This window comes from Rhinolophus sinicus, chromosome 2 (genome assembly GCF_057876585.1).
Source record: "Rhinolophus sinicus isolate RSI-liver-muscle chromosome 2, RSI-T2T, whole genome shotgun sequence".
NCBI classification, from domain to species: Eukaryota; Metazoa; Chordata; class Mammalia; order Chiroptera; family Rhinolophidae; genus Rhinolophus; species Rhinolophus sinicus.
In genome coordinates this window covers 127,450,767-127,475,446 of record NC_142502.1, presented here as the reverse complement: position 1 = coordinate 127,475,446, position 24,680 = coordinate 127,450,767, and the positions used below count along the sequence as shown (strand labels likewise).

Here is a 24,680-nt window from a genome sequence, read left to right as displayed (position 1 = left end):
ACCATGCAACATATCTTGTTTGATCACAGTAGAGTAAGACTATAAATCATTAACAGAAGGAAAATGGGACAATTCACAAAGTATAAATTAAATAACATTCTTACATGATCAATGAATCAAAAAAGAAATCAGGGGAAATTAGAAAATATCTTGAGACAAATGAAAACAAAACAGCATACCAAAATGTATGGGATGCAGCAAAAACAGTGCTCATGGAGAAATAAAAGCTCTCAAATCAATAACTTAACTATAAACCTTAAGAAACTAGGAAAAGGGAACAAACTAAATCCAAAGCTAGCAGAAGGAAAGAAATGATAAAAATTGGAGATAAACACAGATTAGGAAAACAAGAGAGAAAAATTAATGACCCCAAAAGCTGGTTCTTTGAAAAATATTAACAAAATTGACAAACCTTTACCTAGACTAACCAAGAAAAAACCCTCAATTTAAAATAATTATAAATGCAAGTGGAGTATTACTACCAATCTTATAGAAATATAAAGGATTGTAAGAGAGTACTATGAACAACCATATATCAACAAATTAGATAAACTAGATGAAATGGATAAATACCTAGAAATGCACAAAGCACTAAAACTAACTGAAAAATAGAAAATCTGAACAGACCTTTAATGAGTAAAGATATTGACTCAGTAATCAAAAACCTTCCAGCAGAGGCCGGCCCGGTGGCTCAGGCGGTTAGAGCTCCATGCTCCTAACTCCGAAGGCTGCCGGTTCGATTCCCATATGGATCAGTGGGCTCTCAACCACAAGGTTGCCAGTTCGATTCCTCGAGTCCCACAAGGCATGGTGGGCTCCGCCCCCTGCAACTATGATTGAACACGGCACCTTGAGCTGAGCTGCCGCTGAGCTCCAGGATGGCTCAGTTGGTTGGAGCACGTCCTCTCAACTACAAGGTTGCTGGTTTGACTCCCGCAAGGGATGGTGGGCTGTGCTCCCTTCAACTAGAAATGGCAACTGGACCTGGAGCTGAGCTGCGCCCTCCACAACTAAGACTGAAAGGACAACTTGAAGCTGAATGGCACCCTCCACAACTAAGATTGAAAGGACAACAACTTGACTTGGAAAAATGGCCTGGAAGTACACACTGTTCCCCAATAAAGTCCTGTTCCCCTTCCCCAATAAAATCTAAAAAAAAAACAAAAACAAACAAACAAACAAACAAAAAAACCCTTCCAGGACTAGATGGCTTCACTGGTGAATTCTACATGTTTTCGTTAGGCATATTGTCCTACCTTGCCCTCCCACCCTTTTTTTGTGTGCCTTATCTCTGAAGGTATTTGTGCCCTGTCTCTGGATGTCAGCCTCTCTGATTTTTCCTGTTGTATGTATGTGCCTAGACTTTTCTGTGGCTATGTTCTGCCTACCTACTAAGTTTGCCTGGCACATAATCATATCTCACAGATCTGCCTGGTGGTATCTCTGGTTCCTTTCAGACATGCTTGGTCATGTTCACTGTGCTGAAAATGGATCCTGGAAATAATAGAGAAAAAAGCAAGGATTCAGGTCATCTAGGAAGGACTACATAAAGAATGAAGTTTGTTCAGAATATACAAGTCAGGGGAATCAAAAAGAAACATATAAGCAATAGTTTCAAACTGCCCAAGGTCAGCTCAATATTTATTGAGCAACTGCTGTGTGCTAGTCAAATAAAAATAAAACAGGATTGAAAAAACCCAAGCATAATTAGAATGAGAAGGTAGGAAAGCCTACTTCAGATCCAGGGAATACAAAGAGTAAGGTCAAGGCTGAGTCAAAGGCAAGTTCATCAGGAGTCATGGTCTCTAAGGGCCAAAAGTTTCAAACAGTGGATCACAGTCAGCCCAGCTGTTATCAATGGAGTAATCAAAGCAAACCAAGTTGACTTCTGTTTCTACTTTGGATATAGAAAGCTTCAAGGAAATGTTGTTCTCACTGTGATGATGAGAATGAGCTGGGTAATCTATAGAATCATGGTTATTTTAAGTACATTAGAAGCTCTCAAAGAAACCTAATGAATGAAACCCCAAGAAATGACCAAGTTTTATGAGAAAAGGGACCCATGCTTGATTTCATTCTTGGTAGACCAGCCGGAAGACCAGAAGAAAGCATCCATAGATGTAGGCAAGAAGAAAACAGCTGAATTTTTAATATAATTTTAAAGGCAGGATGTGGTTTGGAATGACAGTTTAAATTCCTGGATTTGAAGACACAGGGGAGTCTGAACCAAACTGCCAACTCTTTTCTATAGATCTTTTTCACTGAGTGCTCACAAGAAAGGGTAGGGCAGGACATCTGAGAGAGACACCTGAGGCACAGATATACAAGGCCTGTTGAAGTCTGAGGATGAAGCAAGAGAAGCAAGTGCTTCTCCAGAAGCGCTCTGGACCTTACACTGAATATGAGGGAGCAGTTACCTGCCCCTGGAGGAGACACGGGTAAGCTGAGAGGGAGTCCTCATGAAGAAACCTCACAAACACGCCAGGCCTTACACAGAGTATCAGACAGCAGCTATCTACTGCTTGGGGGATGGGCAGGAGAGCTCAGAGAGACCCCTGAAATGCAGACACATGGGACCTGCTGACATCTGTGGGTAGGTCAAGAGAAGGAAGACTTCAAGAGAAATCTTCCAGGCACTCAGATCCCAAGTTCTGTTAAAAGAAAGCTTCTGATACCACTAGGCCACAACGAGGGGGAGACAAATGAGGCAAATAAGGAACCTGCCTTTGACACAAAAAAGGTGTTCCGAGAAACTCAATATTTATGATAAATAATATTTTAATGCAATATTTTAAAAACTCAAAGTTTATGCAAAAAAACTATGATGAACAAAATCTCAAAATTTTAAATAAAGACAGAAAGAGTACTACTGATTTTTTCCTTTTGCCGCAGGCTCCAATATGGCTCAGCACAGCACTTACTGCTCGTTTTTCTTTATGTACCTCAGCAAATGCCTCACTTGCATAACCTTAGTCCTGGCCTTTGCCTGTTCTTAAATAATTCAAAGTGAGTAATAAGCTGAACCTAACAAAATAAAGCTCAGCCCCCAAACAACTGGGAGAGACTAGATTGTCCCAATCCTCTACACTACAGTTTGTTAGAAGAGCTATGTCCTTTTCTGAGCATGAATATTATGTACCCCAGACTCTTCTGTTATTTGACACATAGTGTCTGTTATTTAATAAAAAATTCAAGAAAGATTCTTTTAAAGCAAGAAAGTTAAATCCATTGTCAAGAAAGCAAGCAGTAGAATCAGACACAGAACTGTCCCATAGAGTAACATAACCAGACTCCATAATTAAAAAGTGGACAACATATATTAACAGATGGGGAATTTCCCTGGAGAAAGGAAAATGATTAAAAAAAAAAAGGGCCAATGCTAGAAATTAAAAACACGATGAAAGAGATAAAGAATTCTTTTAAAAGGCAGATTAGGCACAGGCATCAGCCAACTTGAAGACATGTTATTAGAAATCACCCTACCCAAAATAAAAATAGGAAAAAGGTAAAAATAAAAAAGAATAAAGTGAGTCGTGTAGAACAATACTGAACAGTTTAATATATCTTCACCGGGATGTGGGTTATATGGATGTATACATTTGTAAAACTGATGAAACTGTTCACTTAAGATCTGTGCATTTCTCTGAGTGTAATTACTCCTCAACAGAAAAAGTACATGAAGAAAAAAAGAAGAAACTTAGACTGATGCTCTGCTTGCTTCATTAAGTGTCACGGGTGCACTGTATTAGCAGAAATAACATAAGACATTTCCATTTTCACACAAAACATCATTTTTTGTGCTATTTAAGGGAAGCAGATTTAAAGAAAAAATATTGTATTCTAATTAATTTGCAGTTGAGGAATCAAGATCCAAACAGATTCCAAATTTCTAGTTGCTAACTTTCTTAAAGGCTTTTGGAAACTTCTGATGTCCCTTGGGGTAAAAGTAAACTCAGCTGGTTAGCGGCAGAATTTTGAGTGGAATGTATATGCTGGAGCTTGGAAAACAGTTTTTACTAACCAGTAGAAATGATTCCTCGTAATAACTCCAGGCTAAAACATATTTTTTGGAAGTGTTAGTATACTGCTGTTCAGTCCTCCATCTGCCGTGATTTCAGCGTAACCTTCGACCTCTCTGAATGGTTCTCAAATTGAAATGCTCTCCTGCGTTGTTTCTAGGATGCACCTCTCTCCTGGTTCTCCTCCTTCTTTTAAGATCTATCTTGGCCTTTTCAGTGTCCTTTGTTGGTCTCAGCATGAGTACTCTCCGCACCCTCCTCAAGCTCCGATAACCCACGCGAGGCTTTCTCCTCCAGCCCTGTGTTAACAGTCTCTGACCTCTGGTCAGACTCTAACACACCTCACTAGGCAGCCCCCATTCACAGATGCCCTCCTCACCTCACTTAGGCTGTAGATATCCAGTGTTGGGTTGACCTTATGTGTATCTATCTTTCTCACCACACTTGGATTCTGACCCCCCATGCCATGCTAGTACTCCTTACTTTTTTGAGCTCAAACATTCCATGCCAGGCAGCCTCTCCTCATGAAAACCTACTTTGCTCTGCATTCCTAAAGGCTTTAGGATTGAAGTGTTCAGGAAGAGGAAGTGAAAGAGAAGGAGGAAGGAAAGGGGAAGGAATCTTAAAATATTTTACTAGATTTTTTTATATTTAGCTCTTTGATCCACCTGGAACTTATTTTTCTGAATGTTGATGTAGGGATCTGTGTCGTATTTTCCCTAATGGGTAACCAATAGACCTCATAGCATATATTGAATAGTTTATTATTTACACTTATTTGAAATGGTGTGTTAATCATAAACTCATTTTCATAAATACATGGGTCTGTTTTTGTATTCTTTTAACTATATATTTCTATTTTGATTCATTCATTGAAATTATAGTTTAATTTGAGGAGGAATGAAATCTTTACTATATCAAATCATATAAATAGAGGAAGTTTTAAAAATCTTTTTTATTACATGCCAGAAAATTCTTATAGTTTTCTCTAGATAGGTTTTGTTCATTTCATGTTATGTCTTTTTCTTAGGTATTCTGTAGTTTTCATTATTATAAATGGTTTCTTTTTTCTATTATATGTTCTAATTGATGTTTGTTATGGAATAGGAATTCTTTTGATTTTTGTTTGTTGATCTTTTATTGCACCGCCCTCTTGATTCTTATGTTAGTTCTAATTGCCATGAATGCTCTTGAATGTTAGTGTAGTCAATTCCATTCATAGGATTTTAAAATTAACTTTAAATTCCAATAGTAACACGAATACATTTGCCTTATAAAAATGAATTGCAAATAATGCTTATTGATCAATACCCCCAGTTCTAGTGTGAACCCATCAATACCGCTAACCATCATTATGACTTTTAATACATATATTTCATGGAACATATATAGTGTTGTTTTTATACATGCATTTTTAAATAGTACCAAATATAAATTTCATTTTTATTCAAAATGTGTTTTGCTAATCTATCCTTATTGATACTCATATATATTTCATTCCTTTTCAAATGCTCTACTTCTTTCCATTATATTCCATTCCATTTATTTATTCCCCAGTTGAAGTACATTTAGATTGTTTCCATTTTTTCACAACCACAAACAATGCTGAAATGAACAATCTTATTAGTACCTCCCAGTGATATGCATAGGTGTTTTTCTAGGGTGGATATCATATATTCCTGGGTTTCTAGAAAACTTAAAACTATTTTTTTAAATAATGAATAGGTATTGAATATACGTGTGCTTTTAATAATCCTAGTTTTCTAGGTAGTCCATTGTTCAATGTGAATGCATGTTCTTTTTAGCCTCTACTAATATGAACATATGATTTTTCTTTAAACCTGTTGTGGTGAATTGTAGTAATTTTCTAATCTTGAATATCCTTGTATTCATATAATAAACCTAATTAATTGTGTTGGTTATTTTTAAAATATACTGTGGGATTTAATTTGCTGATATTTTATATAAGAATTTTCCATCTATAATTCATAAGAATGACTTAACAATAGTTGTCCTTTCTCGTATTCTCCTGGTTCAGATTTGATAATAGGGTTTTGCAAGCTTTATAAAATGCATTGGATCTCTTTACATCTTTCCTAAGTTCTGGAACCATGAATATAACATAGGAATTACATGTTCCTTAAAATTTGGTAGAACTTGTCCCTAGCAACTGTTTCTCAAATTAGCAGTTAGTTAGTAGTAATCTAAGTCCTCCATACCCTCACTTATTTTAAAAAATCTATCTGAGGTGCCTATTTATGGGATATATTTATATATTCTACTTTGACTACAAATTGTCAAAATTTCCTTATAGATTTAAGTTTAGTCTTAGCTTCAGCTAGGTAAGCTATGTCTTCAGAGTCATAATAGTTCAAAAGTATAAATTATCTTTGCGAACTTTATCTTTTTTTAATATAAGATCCTTTTCTCTTTTGATGCTTTTACTTTCCATTGTTAATATCACTTTATTAATTTTGTTAATATTGCTTTCCTTCAATTTGATTAGAAAATATTTTACCCCAATATTTTCAAGTTTCCTTTGCTGTCATTGGAGTTTGCTTGTAGGCAGTTTGTAGCTGGATTTTGTTTTTAATCCATTGTGTCTTTTTAACTTATGAGTAAAATTAATCCATTTATATTTATTGTAAATACTCATATTTGGACTTATTCCTCTCATTTAATTTTTTTCTATTTACCATACTTCCATCAAGTGTTTGCTTCTGTTTTTATTTTTGACTTTTGTTGAACCGGATAGGTTTTCATTGTTCCATTTCCTCATTTTTAATGGTCTACAAATTATAAATCAAATTTAATTCTTCAGGGTTTATTCTCAATTAAAAAAAAATAGTATCAACTATTTAGAACACATGTTTACAAACAATACCTGGAGTTAACTTGCATCTATAATCCTTTGAATTCATTTCTAAACTTTTTCTGATTCCCAGTTCGCACACTTGTATAATTGGGAGCACAAGTTCTTCACTCATTATTTTAAGGATTAAATATGATGCCATGTCAAGTATCAGTTTTTATAAAGTAAGAGGTCTTCAATTCCTTCATTCCATTTCCTTTTCCTTCAACTAATAAACTTCAGGTCCAAATCACACAATCATCTCATCTCCTTTGTCCTTCAAAGTCACAGCCTTTTTCGTATCTGTTGCATCATTATGGCCTTCATTTAGTCTTTTAATTTCTTTGTAAGTCTCAGAATATCTTCTCATCTTCCCTTTGCATATAAAAAAAAAAATCCCATTCTGCATTGTACTGAGTGGCCTCTCTTGATTTAATGAACGTCACTCCATGCCTTTCTTCATTTTTCCTACAAAATGGCGGACTTTAGACGTTCCATGATCAGCACCACGTGCGCCTGCGCCTCCCGCGGCCATTTCGCCCGGCAGCCCAAGATCCTGCCTCAGGTCTGCGAAGCGCCTGCGCACGAGCCCCCAGAGCACTGTCGCTCCTCCCTCCAGTTGAGTACGCCTGAAACCGCACGTTCTTGTCCCTTTCCTCCCCCGCAGACTCTGCACCGCCTTCACCCCTTTCCTGTGAGATTCTTCCGCCAAGTGGAAAGCCCTTCTTCGGTCGACAGGCTATGCACTTGAGGAGCAATCTAATAGGCTCTTACAGCCCGGGGGTTCGTCATTCAGTCTTATCTGTGCACCACTGCAATTGTCCTCTGGGCCCTAAAGTTGAGAACCGATTTCGCTGGACTTTTTTGCATACCGTGAGGCAATAAACGTAAAGAATGGCTGTGGCGGAGGGATCTTTCGCTTACGTTCGGTGTAGTTTAACCTAATGGGGGTCGTCCGGGAGTCGGAAGGGGGAGGGCAAAGGGAGGAGGCAGCTAAGGAATTGTTTTTTTCTCTCGCCCCGCCCTGGGCAGGCCGGCCAATTGCGATGGGCTATTTCCCCACGAGCCTTACTCAACTTCTTGGACTCAGCCAATGAACGACGGAAGCGGCTCCGAGGGGGCGGGCCCGGGAGGCAGTGCGTGTCTTGTGAGAGCTCTTGAACCAAGTCAGAGCCTGAGTCGGCTGGGCGGCTGGAATCGGCGGCTGCCGCGGGTGACTCAGGGAGGCGGGGTAAGAGCGTCGCGGCCTCGGCTCCAGGGAGAGGAGGAAGAAAGGTGAAGGAGCCGAACCTGCATCCCCCGCACCGCAGACGGCGGCGAGGGGCGGCCGGGGATCGGCGGCCGGGAAGCGGGGTGTCGGGGCGGGGCAAGTGCGGAACCGTGGGGGACCCGGCCGCCTGGGACGGGCTCTCTGCATCGGGGCCTTTTCCTTTCAGGGGTGAGGGGCGAACACTTTAAAATCCACTTCAGCCGCAAGTCATTCTCCCCTCACTCTCTCTGTACGTAGGTTTACGGTTTTGAAAAAGCGAAACTTGGGAGAGCGAGGGTCACGCGACGCTTGGGCCCGTGTTTGCAGTGGGGGAGGGATCGGGGCGCGGGGAGGGTGCGGTTGGAGAGGTCGGGTGAGGGGTCCTCCTTCGCACCCGCCGCCGCCCGGGGTCTTGTCCTCCGAGGTAGGACCCTTCCCTCTGCACCCGCCTCCCACCGCCGTCTCCCCGGCCCCCCACCACCTGCCGCCCCCATTGCATTTTGGTTTTCTGTTTTGGCAGGGAGGAGCCCTTCCTGCAGGCGTGGAAACCATGGTGCTTACGCTCGGAGAAAGTTGGCCGGTACTGGTGGGGAAACGATTCCTTAGTCTGTCCGCAGCGGACCGCAGCGACGGCGGCCACGACGGCTGGGACGCGGAGCGCGTTGCCGAGTGGCCCTGGCTCTCCGGGACCATTCGAGCCGTCTCCCACACGGACGTTACCAAGAAGGATCTGAAGGTAAAACCGGCACGGGGGCCTCGGCGGTCGGACGTTTCGTACTTACCTTGATCCCAAGACAGCTAGCACCCTCCTCCCCTTTTGTGAAAAGGACGATCAGAAAGAAAGTTGGCATCTGACCTGAAGGTGCAGAAAACTAGACCTTAAAAGTTTGTGGAAGGGTTGTGTAGAGCCGAGGTATGTCTGGCGTAGAGTTGCTTGGGTCTGCAAATGGGCTTAGGGTTGTTCAGACATGTTTCGGTGTTGCCGGCGCTGTGCCCCATTAGGACTGTATGACTATTTCTCCGGAGGGGGAGTATCGTTGTTACTGTTAAGCTGGGCAAGTGAGTGACGTTTGGAATCATTAAGAATTGAGGGCTAGTGCTTGGAAGTGCTTCAGCTGGCTTTTTTGTTTGTTCCTCTTAATTTCTTCACCCAACTTCATGAACTTTCAGTCCTGTTAGAAATGATGTGTGCGTGTAGGAGGAGGAGCTTGGTTGTATTATGCACATTAGGGTGGGTATTTGTCCATATATGGTGGATCAGGGCAGGAGTAGGTTCCTGGTTGTGTAAGACGAATCTGTGTGTGGGTGTGGGATAGGACCATATATGGAGGGATGGGGTGGAGCTAGCTGCCCCTTCTGTGGTGTGTTGGAGGGATGACTTGGAAACATTCCACTTGGGTGTTTAGAGAGAGGGAGAGAAATGAGAACAAGTGCGGCCAGGGATTTTTCCAGTTACATCTTTTCAAAAAGAGATGAATTCTGATTGTACTCCCTAATAGAAGTGTTGGTGTGAAAAGATTGTCTGGGAACACCAGTGAGGAAGCCATTGTACCAACAAAGACTCCTTTGTGCAAAAATAACTGAAAAAGGTCCCTAACAAAGACTCCAAAGTGATGATAACCTGAAGGAAGCTTGTCAGGACAGAAGAGATTTCTCCCGGAGTAATGGATGTGTTTCAGTGTCTTGGTCATTCATTATCTTTGCTTTTTTCTTTTTTTGAAAACTATATTCAAATAAGGGAAGCAACTTTTAGCATTGGCAGTTAAATATGTGTTAATTTCTAAAACTATTCATTTGAATACTTTCAAGGTGACCATGCATGCCTAAACCGGTATTACTCTGCAAAGGGTTGTGGGGAAAGGATATGTGGTTATGTATTTTTAAAGCTTCCACAGTGTGCCTTGTCTTCATGTTGAAATAAAGGAGTAACCCATTGAGCATTTAACCATGTGCCACAATCATGCTGAGCACTTCACAGCCATGATTTTATTTAATCCTTATAGCAGTTCTTTGGGAGTAGTACTAACATTGCTCCTTTTTACAGATAAAAATCGTAGGGTTGGAGGGGGGGGAGTAAGTATCTTGCCAAAGGTCACACACCTAGGAATTGGCATAGGCTGTGTTCTAACCCAGGAAGTTTTGACTTCTGAGCCCACCCTCTTAATCATCATGCTCCCCGATCAAGGACTGTGCCACAAAGGGCTCTTGTCATAACACTGTAAAGTTTGGTTTTTCCTCCGTTTCACTCCCAGCAAACCAGGTTTTGATGTTATAGAAAGAATGCAGTGTAGTGCAAAGATGGCCAACTTATTTGTTTCAGGCTAATAATCTTTCTCCATAAAATGGGCTTTGTGTACTAGATTTCAATCAAAGTTGTGGTTTATTTCACCTGGCAAATAAAATGTTCTCTAGTACATTTGTTCTTATCTGATTTGAATGGGAACAAGATTTGATTTAAGCTGTACACTCTTCAGTTCTTTGGCAGATGATGAGAAGACTAGGTGTTCTCTTCCTCAACAGTGATTGAGGACCATTGGGTTAGGAAGGCAATCTGGGAGGTCCTATATGTGTATTCTTTTTGATCTCCATATCTCCCCACCCCCCCAGCCTTTGAGGTGGTGGCATTATCTTCATTTTTCAGAATGAGTAAATAGATTTAGGAAAAGGAGTCTTGTCTAAACTTGCATAATGAGCTACTAAGTGATGTAGGGAGGATTTGAATCTAGGTTTTGCTGTGTGTATGTCTTTTCCACTGAACTAAGTTGCCTGACATGGAATTTTAATTCAAGAACAATTTTTTAAAAATTGTATTATATTTATTGGGGTTACATTGGTTAGTAAAATTATATAGATTTCAACTGTACAATTCTATAATATATCATCTATGTATTGCATTGTATGTTCACCACCAGTCAGTTCTTCCATCACCATATATTTGACCCCTTTGCCCTCTTCTACCACCCCATTCCCCCCTTACCCTCTGGTAACCATTAAAGTATTGTCTGTGTCTATGAGTTTTGTTTGTTGAAGAACAATTTTCATTTTTTTTGGATTTTTGCTTTACTTGCAGACCTCACAACTCAGCCTCATGTAAAGTGCAAATCTATGCGATTTCTTTTTTTTAATCATGACTTATTGCTATATTCCTTAGTTGAGTAGCAGATAAAGTAATTGTCTTGAGTTTAGAGGCATGTTGTATTAGCAAAAACAGAATTTTAAAACAATAGAACCAAATTGTGCTTGGGGAGATGTAGGCAGGAACTAAGTAAGACCATCCTTACACCTGGGTTTAGGGGTATTGAGTTTTTGGGGATGGGGTGAGACTGGGGCTTGAGGTGAATATGAATGAGTAGAAATCAAGTGGTATGCAACCTTTTAGTATTAGTAGAAGTATAGGACTGTCTAGAGAGTCTAGACTGATGATTTGCTTTGTTAGTTGATGATATGATTGAGGCCAAGGCTTGTTAACACTGTTTTACCTTGAGAGAGACTTTGTAACAAAGTCACTTACTCAGATACAATGTATCTAGTAGTTGATTACAGAGAAGTTAGGGTGAAGACATAATGAGATCAAATGCTTATTATGTGGCAAATACTGCTTTATTTAATTGTCACAAATATCCTAAGTGGTAAACCACATTTTTTAGTGTTAGAAATTGAGGCTTAAACAAGTTAAATAGCTTGCCCAAGATTGTCTCAGACCTTAAACACTAGGTTTTAATATTCAGGTAGAGTGAGGTTAGAACACTATTTTGCTGGCCCCTATATCCCAACCTAGAACACTGCTTGACATGTATTGTTTGCTAAAACATTTGAATGAATAAATGAGTCCTGAAATTATTATCTCAACATGGGAAAAGCAGTTTAGAGAAATCTAACGATGGAGCAGTGGCATTCTCTTTATCTGGAATAGCAAATTTGGAAATTATAGGTAGTGAATCATAATTAATAGGCCTCTTTTTTTGGCCTTTGGAGTCCGATAGCGTAAACAACATCTTTGTGGACCAAGGGAGATGGGGGGAGAACACAGCTTGGAATGAGAACTAATTACATCTGTCAACTTGCAGGAGCTTGGTCAAGTCATTTTAGTTCCACCTGGATTCTAATTCTTATTGGTATGCCATTTTATAGAAGTTTCTGCAGAAGAGGCTTTTCCTTTGGGGGAGGGGGTATCCTTATATATAGAACCTCAAACCTCAGGCACAAATAAAAGACATATATATATTTTTTTAAGTTGTCTTTTTCAAAGCAATGTGACTTTTTGACCAGTGCAATCTAATACTCCAAAGTCATAAACTAAATTATTTTCGAAAGGGGCTAACTTAATTTTCAAATCACTCAAATATTGAGATATAAAGAGACACCCTGTCTAAATTTTGGTTTAGGGTTGATTATAAGCTTTATAGATAGTGATTTGATAAGAATTGTGATGTTGCTTTGGTTTTATGAAACCCTTTAAGATCTTAGTCTTTCACTTTTTTCCCCCCTGAATAGATGTTAGATAATCATATTGAAGGCCCTCTTAACCCCACTCCTAACTGAAGGAATGATACCCTGATAAACTAAGATTTGAATTACTACGGAGGTATTAAAACTACCTAGTTTCTTTGCCAGATACTTTATATACATTATCTTTAAACAATTCTATGAGAGATAGGCATTAGTACTTTCATTTTGAAGCTAGCAAAACAAGATTCAGAGAGCTTAGATTTAAGCAAGGCTTCTTAACCTGCGGTACAGGTTAATTGGTTTCCTTTGTAATCCTACCGTGTTTCCCCGAAAATAAGACCTAGCTGGACCATCAGCTCTAATGCGTCTTTTGAAGTAAAAATTAAGACGCATTAGAGCTGATGGTCCAGCTAGGTCTTATTTTCGGGCAAACACAGTATGTATTTTATTTTATGCATCTAAAATCATTCTAAGAAAACTTCAGCATTACTTAGCTTCACACCCAGGTCTCTCTGACTCTAAAGTTGGTATATGCTTGTTTCCCTTCCACCACTTTGATGGGAAAACTGTCATCCAAAGCTACCTTGGGTTTGAGGTTGATGTGACTTGGGGCAGCAGGGGAGATATCGGAGGATCTAAGTTATGTGGCTAGGGAAACAGACAAAGAAAGATGAACAGTCTCTGAACACCTCTGTGTTCATCATTTGGTTGGTTATAGTGACAGATGGAATACATAGAACCAAGGAGACAGTACACGGAGCTTTCTCACATAGTAGGTAGTCACTTATTTTTACTTATTCTCTAGTAACTGCAAAGTTAAAAGCCTGCTATACCAAGCAGATTGCAGCTTCTTGGGGGAAGTTTTTCGGGAAGTTAGAGGTGCACATTTTGTTGTTGACGGAGAAGGGTATGGTGGGTCCTAAATTTCAATGGTAGCCCTAAAACTGGAGAAGGTTTGGGACTGGGGCTAGTGGTGTATCAGTTGGGAACTTCCTCCCTTCTAAATGGATGAGAGAAACAGGGTAAGAGCCCAGTCAGAGAGAAATTTATTAATTTAACAAATATTTGAGTACTGACTGGGGACTGGATACCAGTGAAATATAGTGGTAAGTAAAAGCAGACAGACTTTGACCTATTAGAATTTATAACATGTCAATCAGGTAACCACAAATAAATAATTCAGAATGTGGATAAGTGCTAGGAAGGAAAAGTACAGGGTTTGTGTACAGTTAGCAAAGGGACCTCTCTTGGGAGAGAAAAATGCTCTTTGGTAGGGGAAGACTTCTTTGAGGAAAGGATTCTTGAATTGGGTTCTGACAGATGAATGGAAGTTAACGAAACTTTGTTTTTTTTTTAGTTAAAGGGTGAAAAGGGAAATATGATTGTCTGTGAAACTGTGAACAGTGTTCATAGATTTATTAACTTAATTCTTTGAAACCAAAAATAAAAAGGCCTCTTTAGTAAGAGGAAAAATTTTAAATCAAGTAGAAATTGTGATTATTGCAACAAATATTGAGGAAGTTTATATCAGTTAAAATACAAAAATTTTTTTAAAGATTTAGAATAAATTAAGGGGTCGCATGTTCATAATGAGTGAAGGAAGGGTAAGGTGCTTTGGTGCATTTATAGGACCTTTAAGGTTTTGTGAATGATTCCTACTTTTGGGTCAGAGACCCACTTTTGGACTGAATTCTTTTTACGTCTTAAAAGATTTATGCAAATTGTATGGGTTTTAACTTTAGGGTTAAAAGGTATTTTGCAGGTCAGAAGCAGAAAACTTTGTTACTTAGAAAATGATATTTCAAAGGTAGTTTAACTTGCATATAAGAAGCTAGATGTAGTTCTGGAAAACTCGGGACCCCCGAGTTTATCCATTACTTGTTTACCTATTTAGCAAAGTAGTGGGAGTAAATTTCCCAGTTTATTCAATTCGAAGGGTATTGAGGATGTGCCTTCTATTAGGCTTTGTTCTAAATCCTACTGATACCAGAGGAATTCAAAAGCAAGTGGTGGATTGTGGTGATGGGGGGTCATCTTAAGCCCACACAGTATCAACATAGAATTACAATGCCCTGCAATAAGTACTTCTTTTAAAATTCTTTCAGTTCTCAAAGCTCTGATGTCTAATTAACATATGTAAAAACCTTCTACATGGGGGTTCTGTGCCTGTGACTTCTTAGAGGTTACTTTGGGGGCAGAGACTGGCCTTCAAAGACCTTGACTTCTGCTTCCCAAAATGGTTTGGGAGCCAAAGCTTGATCCCATGTCTGGGTAGTTTATTGTGGCCTGTGAAGGAAGTAAGAGAGCAGAAGAGGGGGACAGTACATTTAGATAAAATATCTGAGTAGACTAATAAGGGTATAGTTCAACTCGGGCATTTTTCATGTTTATCTTTGTTCATTGAATCTGCTTTTTCCTATTCTATTTGTCTAGGTGTGTGTGGAGTTTGATGGGGAATCTTGGAGGAAGAGAAGATGGATCGAAGTCTATGGCCATCTAAGGAGAGCATTTTTAGTGGAGCATAATTTGGCTTTGGCTGAACGAAAATGTCCTGAAATTTCTGAACGGATTGTACAGTGGCCTGCGATAGTGAGTAAAACTCGGGCTTATTGAACTCATGAGAAAAGGGTTTCATCCATTATGAGTGAAACAAGAAAAGTATGTATGTAACGCCTATCTTTGTCCCTGTGGCAGATAATAATACAGATATATGACAATGTAGATGAGTCAGAAGAGAACCCTGGAACTCCGGTCAGTGCTGCTAGGAACTCTGTGACTCTGGGCCCTTGACTTTCTCGGGCCTCACTTTCTTCAGTTAAACACTGGGCATGAGAGGTAATGTGGGGAATGTCTAGTTTAGATCAGAGGTCAGAATCCAGATGTACAGATCTGTTTATTAGGTTGGTAAAAAAGTAATTGCGGTTTTTACAATTTTTAACCTTTAAACCTCAATTACTTTTGCACCAACCTAATAGTTTGACTCTCGCAGTGTCTTAAGAAAATTTGAATTAGTTGTCTACTTTTAAGAATGTAGAGAATATACTTAAACATCTCCATTTCCAATTTCTCTTGGAAGAAACTGGAAAATACAGCAACCCTGGAGCATTATGGCAGTTCTTTATCACAATAGGCTGGAACTGAATCGTCGCTGTTGCCTGGCCCGGGTGGGGTGTCCAGTCTTGCTCTGAGGATCTCTAAGTTTCCCTCTAACTCATGATAGTCTTGGACTGTAAAGATACTGACCGTCAGGGTGTGATTGTGCCATTTCCACATCATTAAGTCTGGTGCAGTTAGAGGAGAAGAGCCAGCACTGTGTCGGGAGAGGACAGTTGAGGCTTTATGAGACGAGCTGGGGCTTGGAGGAGGAAGGGCAGATTTGGTTTGTTGGAAAGGCTGGGAGGATGATTGAAAGGCTGACTGGATCGTAAAAGGCCTGGTGTGCTGTGCTAGCAAAGTTAAGATTTTGCCCACGGGTGAGAAGAGCTTCTAGAGGTTTCTGAGAGATGTAGGATTTTGGTTAAAGTTGTATTTTGCTCTTTGTATTCCCCTCTTCCCTGCAACTATTAATTAAGAATTTGCTAAAAATATGGCCTTATTTCTCCAAGAAAACGTACATACACATTTTTTTTTTTTTTTTTTTGCATGAATTTTGGGGAAGCCATGCATCTGTTGGCCCAGACCTACATGTTAATGACTCCCAAATGCATATCTGGTTTAAATGATTGATTGGATAAAAATTGTGTGATCTTGTGGTTGCATGAATAGTTATTATTGAGATACTTGCAGTAAATAAAAAACTTAATGGCTTCATCTCTTCCTGTGTGTGTGGAAAATTGCCATTCTTCATTTTCAGAATTCTGCTGACAATAGTTATGATGCCAAAACATTTTCTTTTGTTTTGTTTCAGGTGTACAAATCTCTGTTGGACAAAGCCGGTTTGGGATCCATAACTTCTATTCGCTTTCTAGGAGATCAACAAAGAGTATTTCTTTGTAAAGACCTTTTGAAGCCTATACAGGTATATCAGAAACAATATTAAACCCTAAAAATAGAAGGAAAAAAACACCCCTTTTAACATGAGAACTAAAATGTTGATGTTGATTGATCTAATTCAGATATCAGAGAAAAGAACAATTCCATCAACAGTTACTTGTTAGACATTATCCCTCAGTGTTGGCCATTGGGTTGGTGCGTCCGTATGGGATTGGAAGGCCAAGGCTGATGGTGCATGTGTATGGAAACACCTAGTGTTACAAAAGTAATTTCAAAGTGATTGACTATCCTTCACATATATGCATGTATATATATGTATGTCAGTCTTTATTGTTCATGGGTCGTATATTTGTGAATTTGCCTACTCGCTGAAATATATTTGTAGCCACAAATCAATACTTCGGTGCTTTCACAGTCGTCACAGACATGTACAGAATGGAAAAACATTTGAGTGGTCTGACACATGTTCCCAGCTGAGGTTGAATAAGATGACATTCTGCCTTCTTGTTTCATCTCTCATACTGTAAACAAGTCTGTTTTTGAGGTCTCTTTCATGCCAGATTTTTGTGCTTTTTGTTGACAGTTTCACTGTTTACCCAAGAGTAGTGCTGAAGTGTTGTTGTGTAGTAGTTCTTAAGTACAAGAAGGCTGATTTGTCTCAGGGAGAAACTATGTGTGTTAAATAAGCTTTATTCAGCCGTGAGTTATAGTGCTGTTGGTCGTGAGCTCAAGAGTAACAAGCCAGTAATATATACCAAATTATGTATCTTTCAACAGAAACACGTAAAACAAGGTTATGTATTGATTGGGTGATGAAAATGTTGTGACCATTGAAAGAACCTAACTCTGTCTTTCCCCTAGGAGCAGTGATTTAGTTCACTATTTCAGTGTTTGTGGTGACTTAATAGAATATAACTACCGGGAATAGTGAGGAGTGTATGTGTGTGTGTGTGTGTGTGTGTGTGTGCGCTTTCCAATTAGCTTCTAAAACTCCCACCTTTTTCTTCACAATATTTATGCTTCTGGATCTTGCTCATATGTGATCTTTTTTATTATTATTATTATGAAAATGTTGGGTGGGAGGGAGGGAGGGCAAGAACACACAGATTAATTTATCTCCAAAGATCACCACCTTGAGAATAATATTAGTCTAATAACATTCATCTTTTAGATGTTGTTTGTAAAGCTTAATAATCCCCTTTACCCACTTTTGTTTTGTGACCTGACTTGTTCTGTAGCCTGTAGAACAGTTAAACCTGTTTATTTGCTAAAAGGCAGTTTAGGGGGCAATGGTCATTGCCATTGCTGGCCATGTACTGGAAAACCCAAAGTACTGGCTTTTTCTCTACTCAAGTCTCACTTTTACTTCCATATCCTGGAAGTGAGTGAAAATAAGGTTCACATACTCTGAACTTTATTCTACAATGATTAAGTAAATGGAGCAGAGGAAGATGCTTTTATTTAAGTTAATTTCCGATGCAAATTACCTTCCCATGTCAGATAAGACAGCGTGATATTTCTCCTGCCTTAAAAGGATGAATGACTTGCTCTTAAGGACCAAGGAGCATATGGGAGGGGCTGTGGATACCTTGCTTTACTGAGTGATAGAGTAGGTTTCCTTCTTAGCATTGTTTTCTGGACAGTTCTGTCTTACATCTTTGATGTGTTCAAGTTTTTCAGTTAAAGTACAACTCATAATTTTGTTTATTGAGATTGAAAAAGAAAAATCGAGATCAGTAAGTTGATTTGGTCTCCTGGAGATGTACTGTGGGCTGTCAGTGTGAATGTTGTTATTAATATAATAATAATTGAGGGAGACTATGATGTTGCTCTTGACTTTTACTGATGCTAATAGCGGTCAAAGTTTGGTGCTTTGGGGCATTCCCTTACAGATATGGATGGTCACATCAGGCTTCTACTGTCTGAAACTATGGTGGGGGACATGATTACCGCAGTGGGATGCTTGCCCGAAAGAATGCACAGAGAACCTGAAAACCATTTGGCATATGCCAAAGTTGGAATTGAAACTTAGGGTCGGCCTTTTGGATTTAATTTGGCTCAGTTATCTGTGGTTAAGAAAAAAGACAAAGTATCCAGATCAAACTCTCTGGCACTTTTTATGAGCCCCAAAACTCTCCTAGGAAGAGTAGAATTATTTTACCTTATTTAAGAGCCCTTTGTGCTGTTTTATCTTGTAGTAGTTGGAGAACACATTTAAATTTTTTGAAATTGCAGTAGCATGAGAGAAAAAGAAAATAAACCCACACATGGCCCATTCTGGTAATTAATGTGAAGTTCATATGAAGACTCTAGGTTAGGTCTAATGTTACTTGGCTTAAGAAATGCATTTTCCCAGAATGGCCTGGAAAAGACTCGTTATCCTTCCTAATGGGAGAAATGGGTAAACTATTTTTGGCCACTATATATCCATTTCACAGTGGCAAAAAAAGCATGAAGGCCTGATATTTGAAGGGCTTCTGTGCCATATAGTAGTTTGGGTTGGCAGGCTATTCCTATTGACAGTTTCTGTATACATTTATCATAACTGACTGTATATACAAAGCCAGAAGACTATGGAATAGTGCCCAAAATGGAGCTGCTGCTAAGAATTGAGTGTTTCAAAACTGTCTTGTTGAAGACTTGGGCTGTTCATTCAGATTTTGTCACCACTGCCTCCCATTTACCATTTGTAAAGAAGATTGCGTTTGGAATCCTAGTTAGATTAAATGAATCTGTGTGAAATAATTTGTTAAAACAGTAATTTCGATGAGTTGACAGTATGGATTTGTTTGTTTCTATGTGTCTTTTGCCCCTTAGATTTGGATCTGGGATTTGCCTAATCTCTAGTGTTTGGGATACAGTGTTTTCGAGGTGGATTGACCTATTAGTCTGTTTGTTTGTTATGTTTCCCATAGCCAAAGTTATGTCATATTAAAATTACGCTTTGAGCCACTCTTAATATTTGTCATCCTCTTAGCTTGGGTGACTTCACTTCAGTCTGCCTTATACCTGTGATCATTTGATCGTTTCCTATTATCATCTGTCCGATTCATTGGAGTTGAAATGATCTCCAACGTCAAATGGCTAATTGATACTACTTTAAATCCTCCAATTAAACTAATCGAAATATCCACTGGAATTTAAACAACTCTTCTTATTTGTTACTTTAAAATGTAATGATTTTCCATTTCTCAGGATGTAAACAATCTTCGACTTTCCCTTATGGATAATCAGGACGTCAGTAAAGAATTTCAAGCTTTGATTGTAAAACATTTGGATGAAAGCCATCTTTTACAAGGTATGTGGATAGTTCGTGTTGACCAATGACAAAGAAGCTATGTTTTAGCCCTTCTCACTTGTTCGCTCATTGAAATTTCTAATTTTTTGGAAATTCCTTTGTTGCTTTTCCCCATGCAACTAGATGATTAAAGCACTCTATTATAAAATGTATTCTAAAGCCTCTAACATTTGGACAATTCAAGGGTTATGTAAAAACTATAAAAATAAAGTAGGTATTTTAAAAGTTCAGCTATATTTTGACATGGAATTTATGTTTGGAGTTTTGGTCTTATAAAATTGATAAAGCATTAATTTGGTAATCCTGAGCTTCCAATTTACTGTTATTGAGTTTCTTGGTCAGTTTCACAATCATAAGTGTTTTATCAGATTTAGCAGTTCTGTTGGCATTCCTGAATTTGGGTCTTCTGGAACTCTTCATTGAGTTAGATCTCAGTGACTTCTTTGATACTACTTGGTCTGATACAAATGCTAGGATAAATACATTGTCACTAGAAGATAAATCAATAGGAAAATGGAGCTTTAAAATAAAAAGTTTAAATTTTCTCCTAGTTTGGCAGAAATGTCTGTTTTCTGTTGTTTGTAGAAATATCTGTTGATGTTTGCTTTTGTCTCCTACGTTTTTAAAAGGCTCAGAAAGAGATTGCCCTGGATGATGGTGCTGTTGAGGGATAATGCAAATTGCTTTAAGTATTTTTTTTTTTTTTTTTTTTTAAGGTGACAAAAACTTAGTTGGCTCTGAAGTGAAAATTTATAGCTTGGACCCATCAACTCAGTGGTTTTCCGCAACCGTTGTAAATGGAAACCCAACATCAAAAACTCTTCAAGTCAACTGTGAGCAGGTAAAGATGATAATTAAAGATGATAATTGCATGTAACATGACAGGAAAAGATAATTATAAAAAGAAACGATGGTATCTTATAGGAGGTAAACACCTTTACTATGTTAGAATACTGGAGTAGAAAGGGAAATGGCACAGTTGTTTTAAAAAGAAATTATTTGTGAGCAGACCCTATTGTTATGTTAGTAGAGCTAATTTCTGGTATGTTCCAGAGCACTTTTTAATTTTTCAGTATATTTGTTTTATTTTTAAGATTCCAGCACTGAAAATTGTTGATCCATCACTGATTCATGTGGAAGTTGTACATGATAACTTTGTGACATGTGGTAAGATATATTGTTTGACTGAAATTTTTCTTTTCCTTCCTGTCTTTCCCCTTTCCCCTCACATAAAGAGAACCAGGGAAGTCAATTTAACTATTTTTAAATATTTTAGGTAGTTCTACAAGAATGGGAACTGTAAAACGCAAGTCTTCTGAGAATAATGGAAGTCTGGTTTCCAAACAAGCAAAATCTTGCTCTGAGGTAACTTGATTTATTTTGTGTCTTGTGTAAAGCTTTTCTTAACTCTAACAGTGCATGGCCAGTTTGTTTAGTGGTTGTAAAGCTGTCTTCTCTGCTCTGCTGTGCTGTCTTGTCTACTCTTCTTTGCTAGCTCCAGATCTTGGCCATAATTTCTACACTCAAGCAGATGGAGATAATATAAGTTTCTGGTTTACTATTTTTGTGTTGGAAAAAAATTGTTTTTTGATGTTTGCTGAAAGTTCTCAATAGATTTGACAATTTCACCGTATGGAGGTGTTTTTGAAGGTAAATTGAGATGTGTGTATCAAATTAGAAGAACACCTGGCATGAGAAGAGGGCAGGAACCTTAGAATTCTGAATAGATTTGGTGGTGAAATAGGACTCCCACCTCCTCAATAATATAACAAGATTTGGTCATTTATAATTGGATAAACAAATATGCTTGGTTTTTTTTTAAGGAAGTGGTTGGTTTGCCATTACTAATTTCTGCCCCTTAAAGTATGGGCTCCAATGAAGGCCACTGTTTGAGTTCAAGTATTGGATTTAATTCTGTTCTGAAATAGGGTTTGGAACAAGAAACTTAAAAGTGTTTCTCTTTTAGGTGAATTGAATCCTTAGGACCTATTACAGTACGAATAACTTTTTCACAACTTTTAGGTATCCACACGCACTTGTGTTAACTTGGATAGTTTCCTATGTTATAATTATAAAAAAACGCCTTTGTTGTGCACTGTGCCAGGCTGTAGTTTAGAATTTTAAAATTCACCAAGTTGATATTATTAAGATTGTTGGCAGCATTTTAGAGGGAGCCTTAGGGTCTGGGGGTGCAAAGCAAGGAGAAATGGCATGGGAGTGGGTCAGGGTCAATTAATTGAATCTAGAATTCTGGATCACGGCATACTGGGCTACAAAATCAGCTAGAACCAAAGCAAGCACTGTTACTCAAATACTTAAGAATCTGGGCAGCTGGGACTGCTGATTGGCTTTCCTGAATCTTAAGCCTTTGTATAAGCAACAGGAAATTTGATACTTGACCGAAAACTTTGTAAATCAAGATATCTGATACCTCTATCTTCCTTTCAAGTGTGTAGGCCCTTGAAGAGGTTATGGAAATTAGTATTACTACCTTTCATTTTTGCCTTAAGTTTTACAAGGGTGAAGTATTGTGTTGAATAGTAGCCCTCCCCTTGGAACGGGGTATGTTCCAAGACCTCCAGTGCATGCCTGAAACCACGGATAGTATCAAACCCTGTATGTACTTTTTTTTCCCCCTATACGTACATACCTATGATAAAGTTGATGGTTTCTCTTTGGCATATTCAAATTGCCAGCATCACTACTCTTACACTTTGGGACCATTATTAAGTAAAATGAGGGTTGCTTGAACACAAACACTGCGATATTGCTACAGTAGATCTGCAAACCTTGCCAACTACTAAGTGATGAGCATTCGGGTAGCATGTACGACTTGACTACACTGGACAAAGCAATGCTTCATGTCCTGGGTAGGACGGAGCGAGATTTCATTACACTTCTCAGAATGGTGCACAATTTAAAATTTATGAATTGTTTATTTCTGCAATTTTCCATTTAATATTTTTGGACCATGTTTGACCACAGGTAACTGAAATCACAGAAAGTAAAACAGTGGATAAAGGGGAACTACTGTAGAGAGGACTATAAAGTAAGGATGTCAAGCAAGTGATTACATCTTAGAGTTAAGCTCACAGGATATTGTCTAGGTAGCCACAGTATTAAAAGCTGAAAGAGAAACAGAATAATAACCTGTCAGGTTTATTGTTAGCGATCTTGGGTAGAGGTAATAAAAGCCAGTTTGAAGAAGTTAATTGGGTGTTGCCTGTCATGGAGACTGCAGCAGTATAAGTAGTTGGTATGATGAAAGGAGAGCCACATAATGTGGTGGGGAGGAGGGAGCCAAAGAATAGCAAATGGCATCCTGATGGATCATGGAGGAATCAACCTGGGGTGAGGCGAGACTGGGGTCAGTGGGACCCTCCTAGGGGGGAGGGTGACAGTTTTTCAGTGTCAAATTTATTAGTGATAGGACAGTTAATTGAGCAAATCAATAACCTTCAAGGAGGTACTTGTGAAATGTGGTAATATATATGTGATTCCCTCTACCTGACTCACATTGTTAAAAAGCAGGGAACATGTTTTTTTTATCTCTCTCAGCGTATTCAGCTCAGTAGGTTTGTGTACTACTAAACTAATTGTTGGGCACCATAGAAGCTTTTTTTTTTTTCTTTTAGAAAAAGCCTGAACTTTTGCTGGGAGATAAGTTCTCCCTTAACTTATTTGAGCCTTAACTGCTGCTCTAAAATGAGAAACTAAATTTGATGTTGTGAAAATGTCTGTTTCAGCTCTTCAGCCCTGTACTAGCCATCTTCTCATTCTAGAAGATGTTGGACACGGTAGATTTTCACCTGGGTGTTGGCAGTCTTAGAAAAAATTTTTTAATTATAGATGCACTTATTATAAAAATAAAGTTTCTCATGTTTAAAAAAAGTTATTTAAAATATTTTGGTTAACCCAGAAAAGCATAGTAAAGATAAGAAACATCACTTGTTGTTATACTTCTCAGAGACTCTCACTGTTTACATTTTGGAATACTTGTCTTTTTTCCCCACCTGTATATTCATGGAGGCCCACCCTTTTTAAAAACAGTTAAAAATCACACTCTTTGTAGCCTCCTTGATTCCTTTACAGTAGATTTTGAATATTAGTAAATACTCTTTTTATTCTGGGTGATTCTTGTAATTAGGCAAGTTTTGGAAACACTGGTTTAGCCTAGATTTCAAGAGACCTGGACAGGTAGAAGAAGTGGGGAAAGAGAGGTTGTTTAGATGTGTGAGTGAAAGGTGAGTACAGTAACCTACTTGGCACACATCTCACTGTGTTTGCACTTCCCAGATGTGTTGGACTGGCACAAGTTACTTTCAGGCTGCTCTTTGGATGACAGGAGTTTGGGATTAGATAGATAAGACTCTTAATTGCTTTGATGAATACTGTTGTATAAGATAAACTTGTTTGCAAGTTGCATCTGGTTCCTTGAAGGTCTTCTCTGCCTAGCAGACTGTTCCTCAGGGTTAGGATGTTGCTTGGTTAATTGGGAGAGTCTGCTCTAAGGAGTGTCAGCCAGCAGTGTCCTTTTTAGAAGACCATCATACACTCAATTATATTATCTCCGTCTGCTGGCAGGGAGGAACTATTGCCATGACTGGTATAGAAGACCTTCAGGGAAAACTCTTCAGGTAAGAAGAAACTCTGACCCTTGTGAAGTCACAGGCCAGTGCAGTGGTGAGCACGTGAAGATGGGGTTTGGAATCGAAGCCCTGTCCCTGTTGAGCTAACCCTTAGGAAAGCTGTAGGGTGATATACTTCAGTTTCTTAAAGGAAAAGCATTCTAAGTTATGCTAATTCTAATCCATGGTGACT

General features: G+C 38.7%; 1 protein-coding gene across 3 annotated transcripts in view; it reads left to right on the top strand.

The window, feature by feature from the left end:
* Nucleotides 1-7,947: 7,947 nt before the first annotated feature.
* KDM3A (lysine demethylase 3A) overlaps nucleotides 7,948-24,680 on the top strand; it is a 51,326-nt gene continuing 34,593 nt past the window's right edge. For 2 of the 3 annotated variants that reach the window (XM_019749219.3, XM_074332292.2), the window contains exons 1-8: nucleotides 7,948-8,101; nucleotides 8,640-8,855; nucleotides 15,002-15,157; nucleotides 16,476-16,586; nucleotides 19,757-19,859; nucleotides 20,576-20,700; nucleotides 20,954-21,026; nucleotides 21,136-21,224. In XM_019749219.3, the coding sequence (XP_019604778.2) occupies nucleotides 7,964-8,101; nucleotides 8,640-8,855; nucleotides 15,002-15,157; nucleotides 16,476-16,586; nucleotides 19,757-19,859; nucleotides 20,576-20,700; nucleotides 20,954-21,026; nucleotides 21,136-21,224 (1,011 nt within the window). In that variant the 5' untranslated portion in view covers nucleotides 7,948-7,963. Of the gene's footprint in view, nucleotides 8,146-8,639; nucleotides 8,856-15,001; nucleotides 15,158-16,475; nucleotides 16,587-19,756; nucleotides 19,860-20,575; nucleotides 20,701-20,953; nucleotides 21,027-21,135; nucleotides 21,225-24,680 lie in introns of all 3 variants that reach the window. The other variant, XM_019749220.3, reaches the window with a different exon arrangement.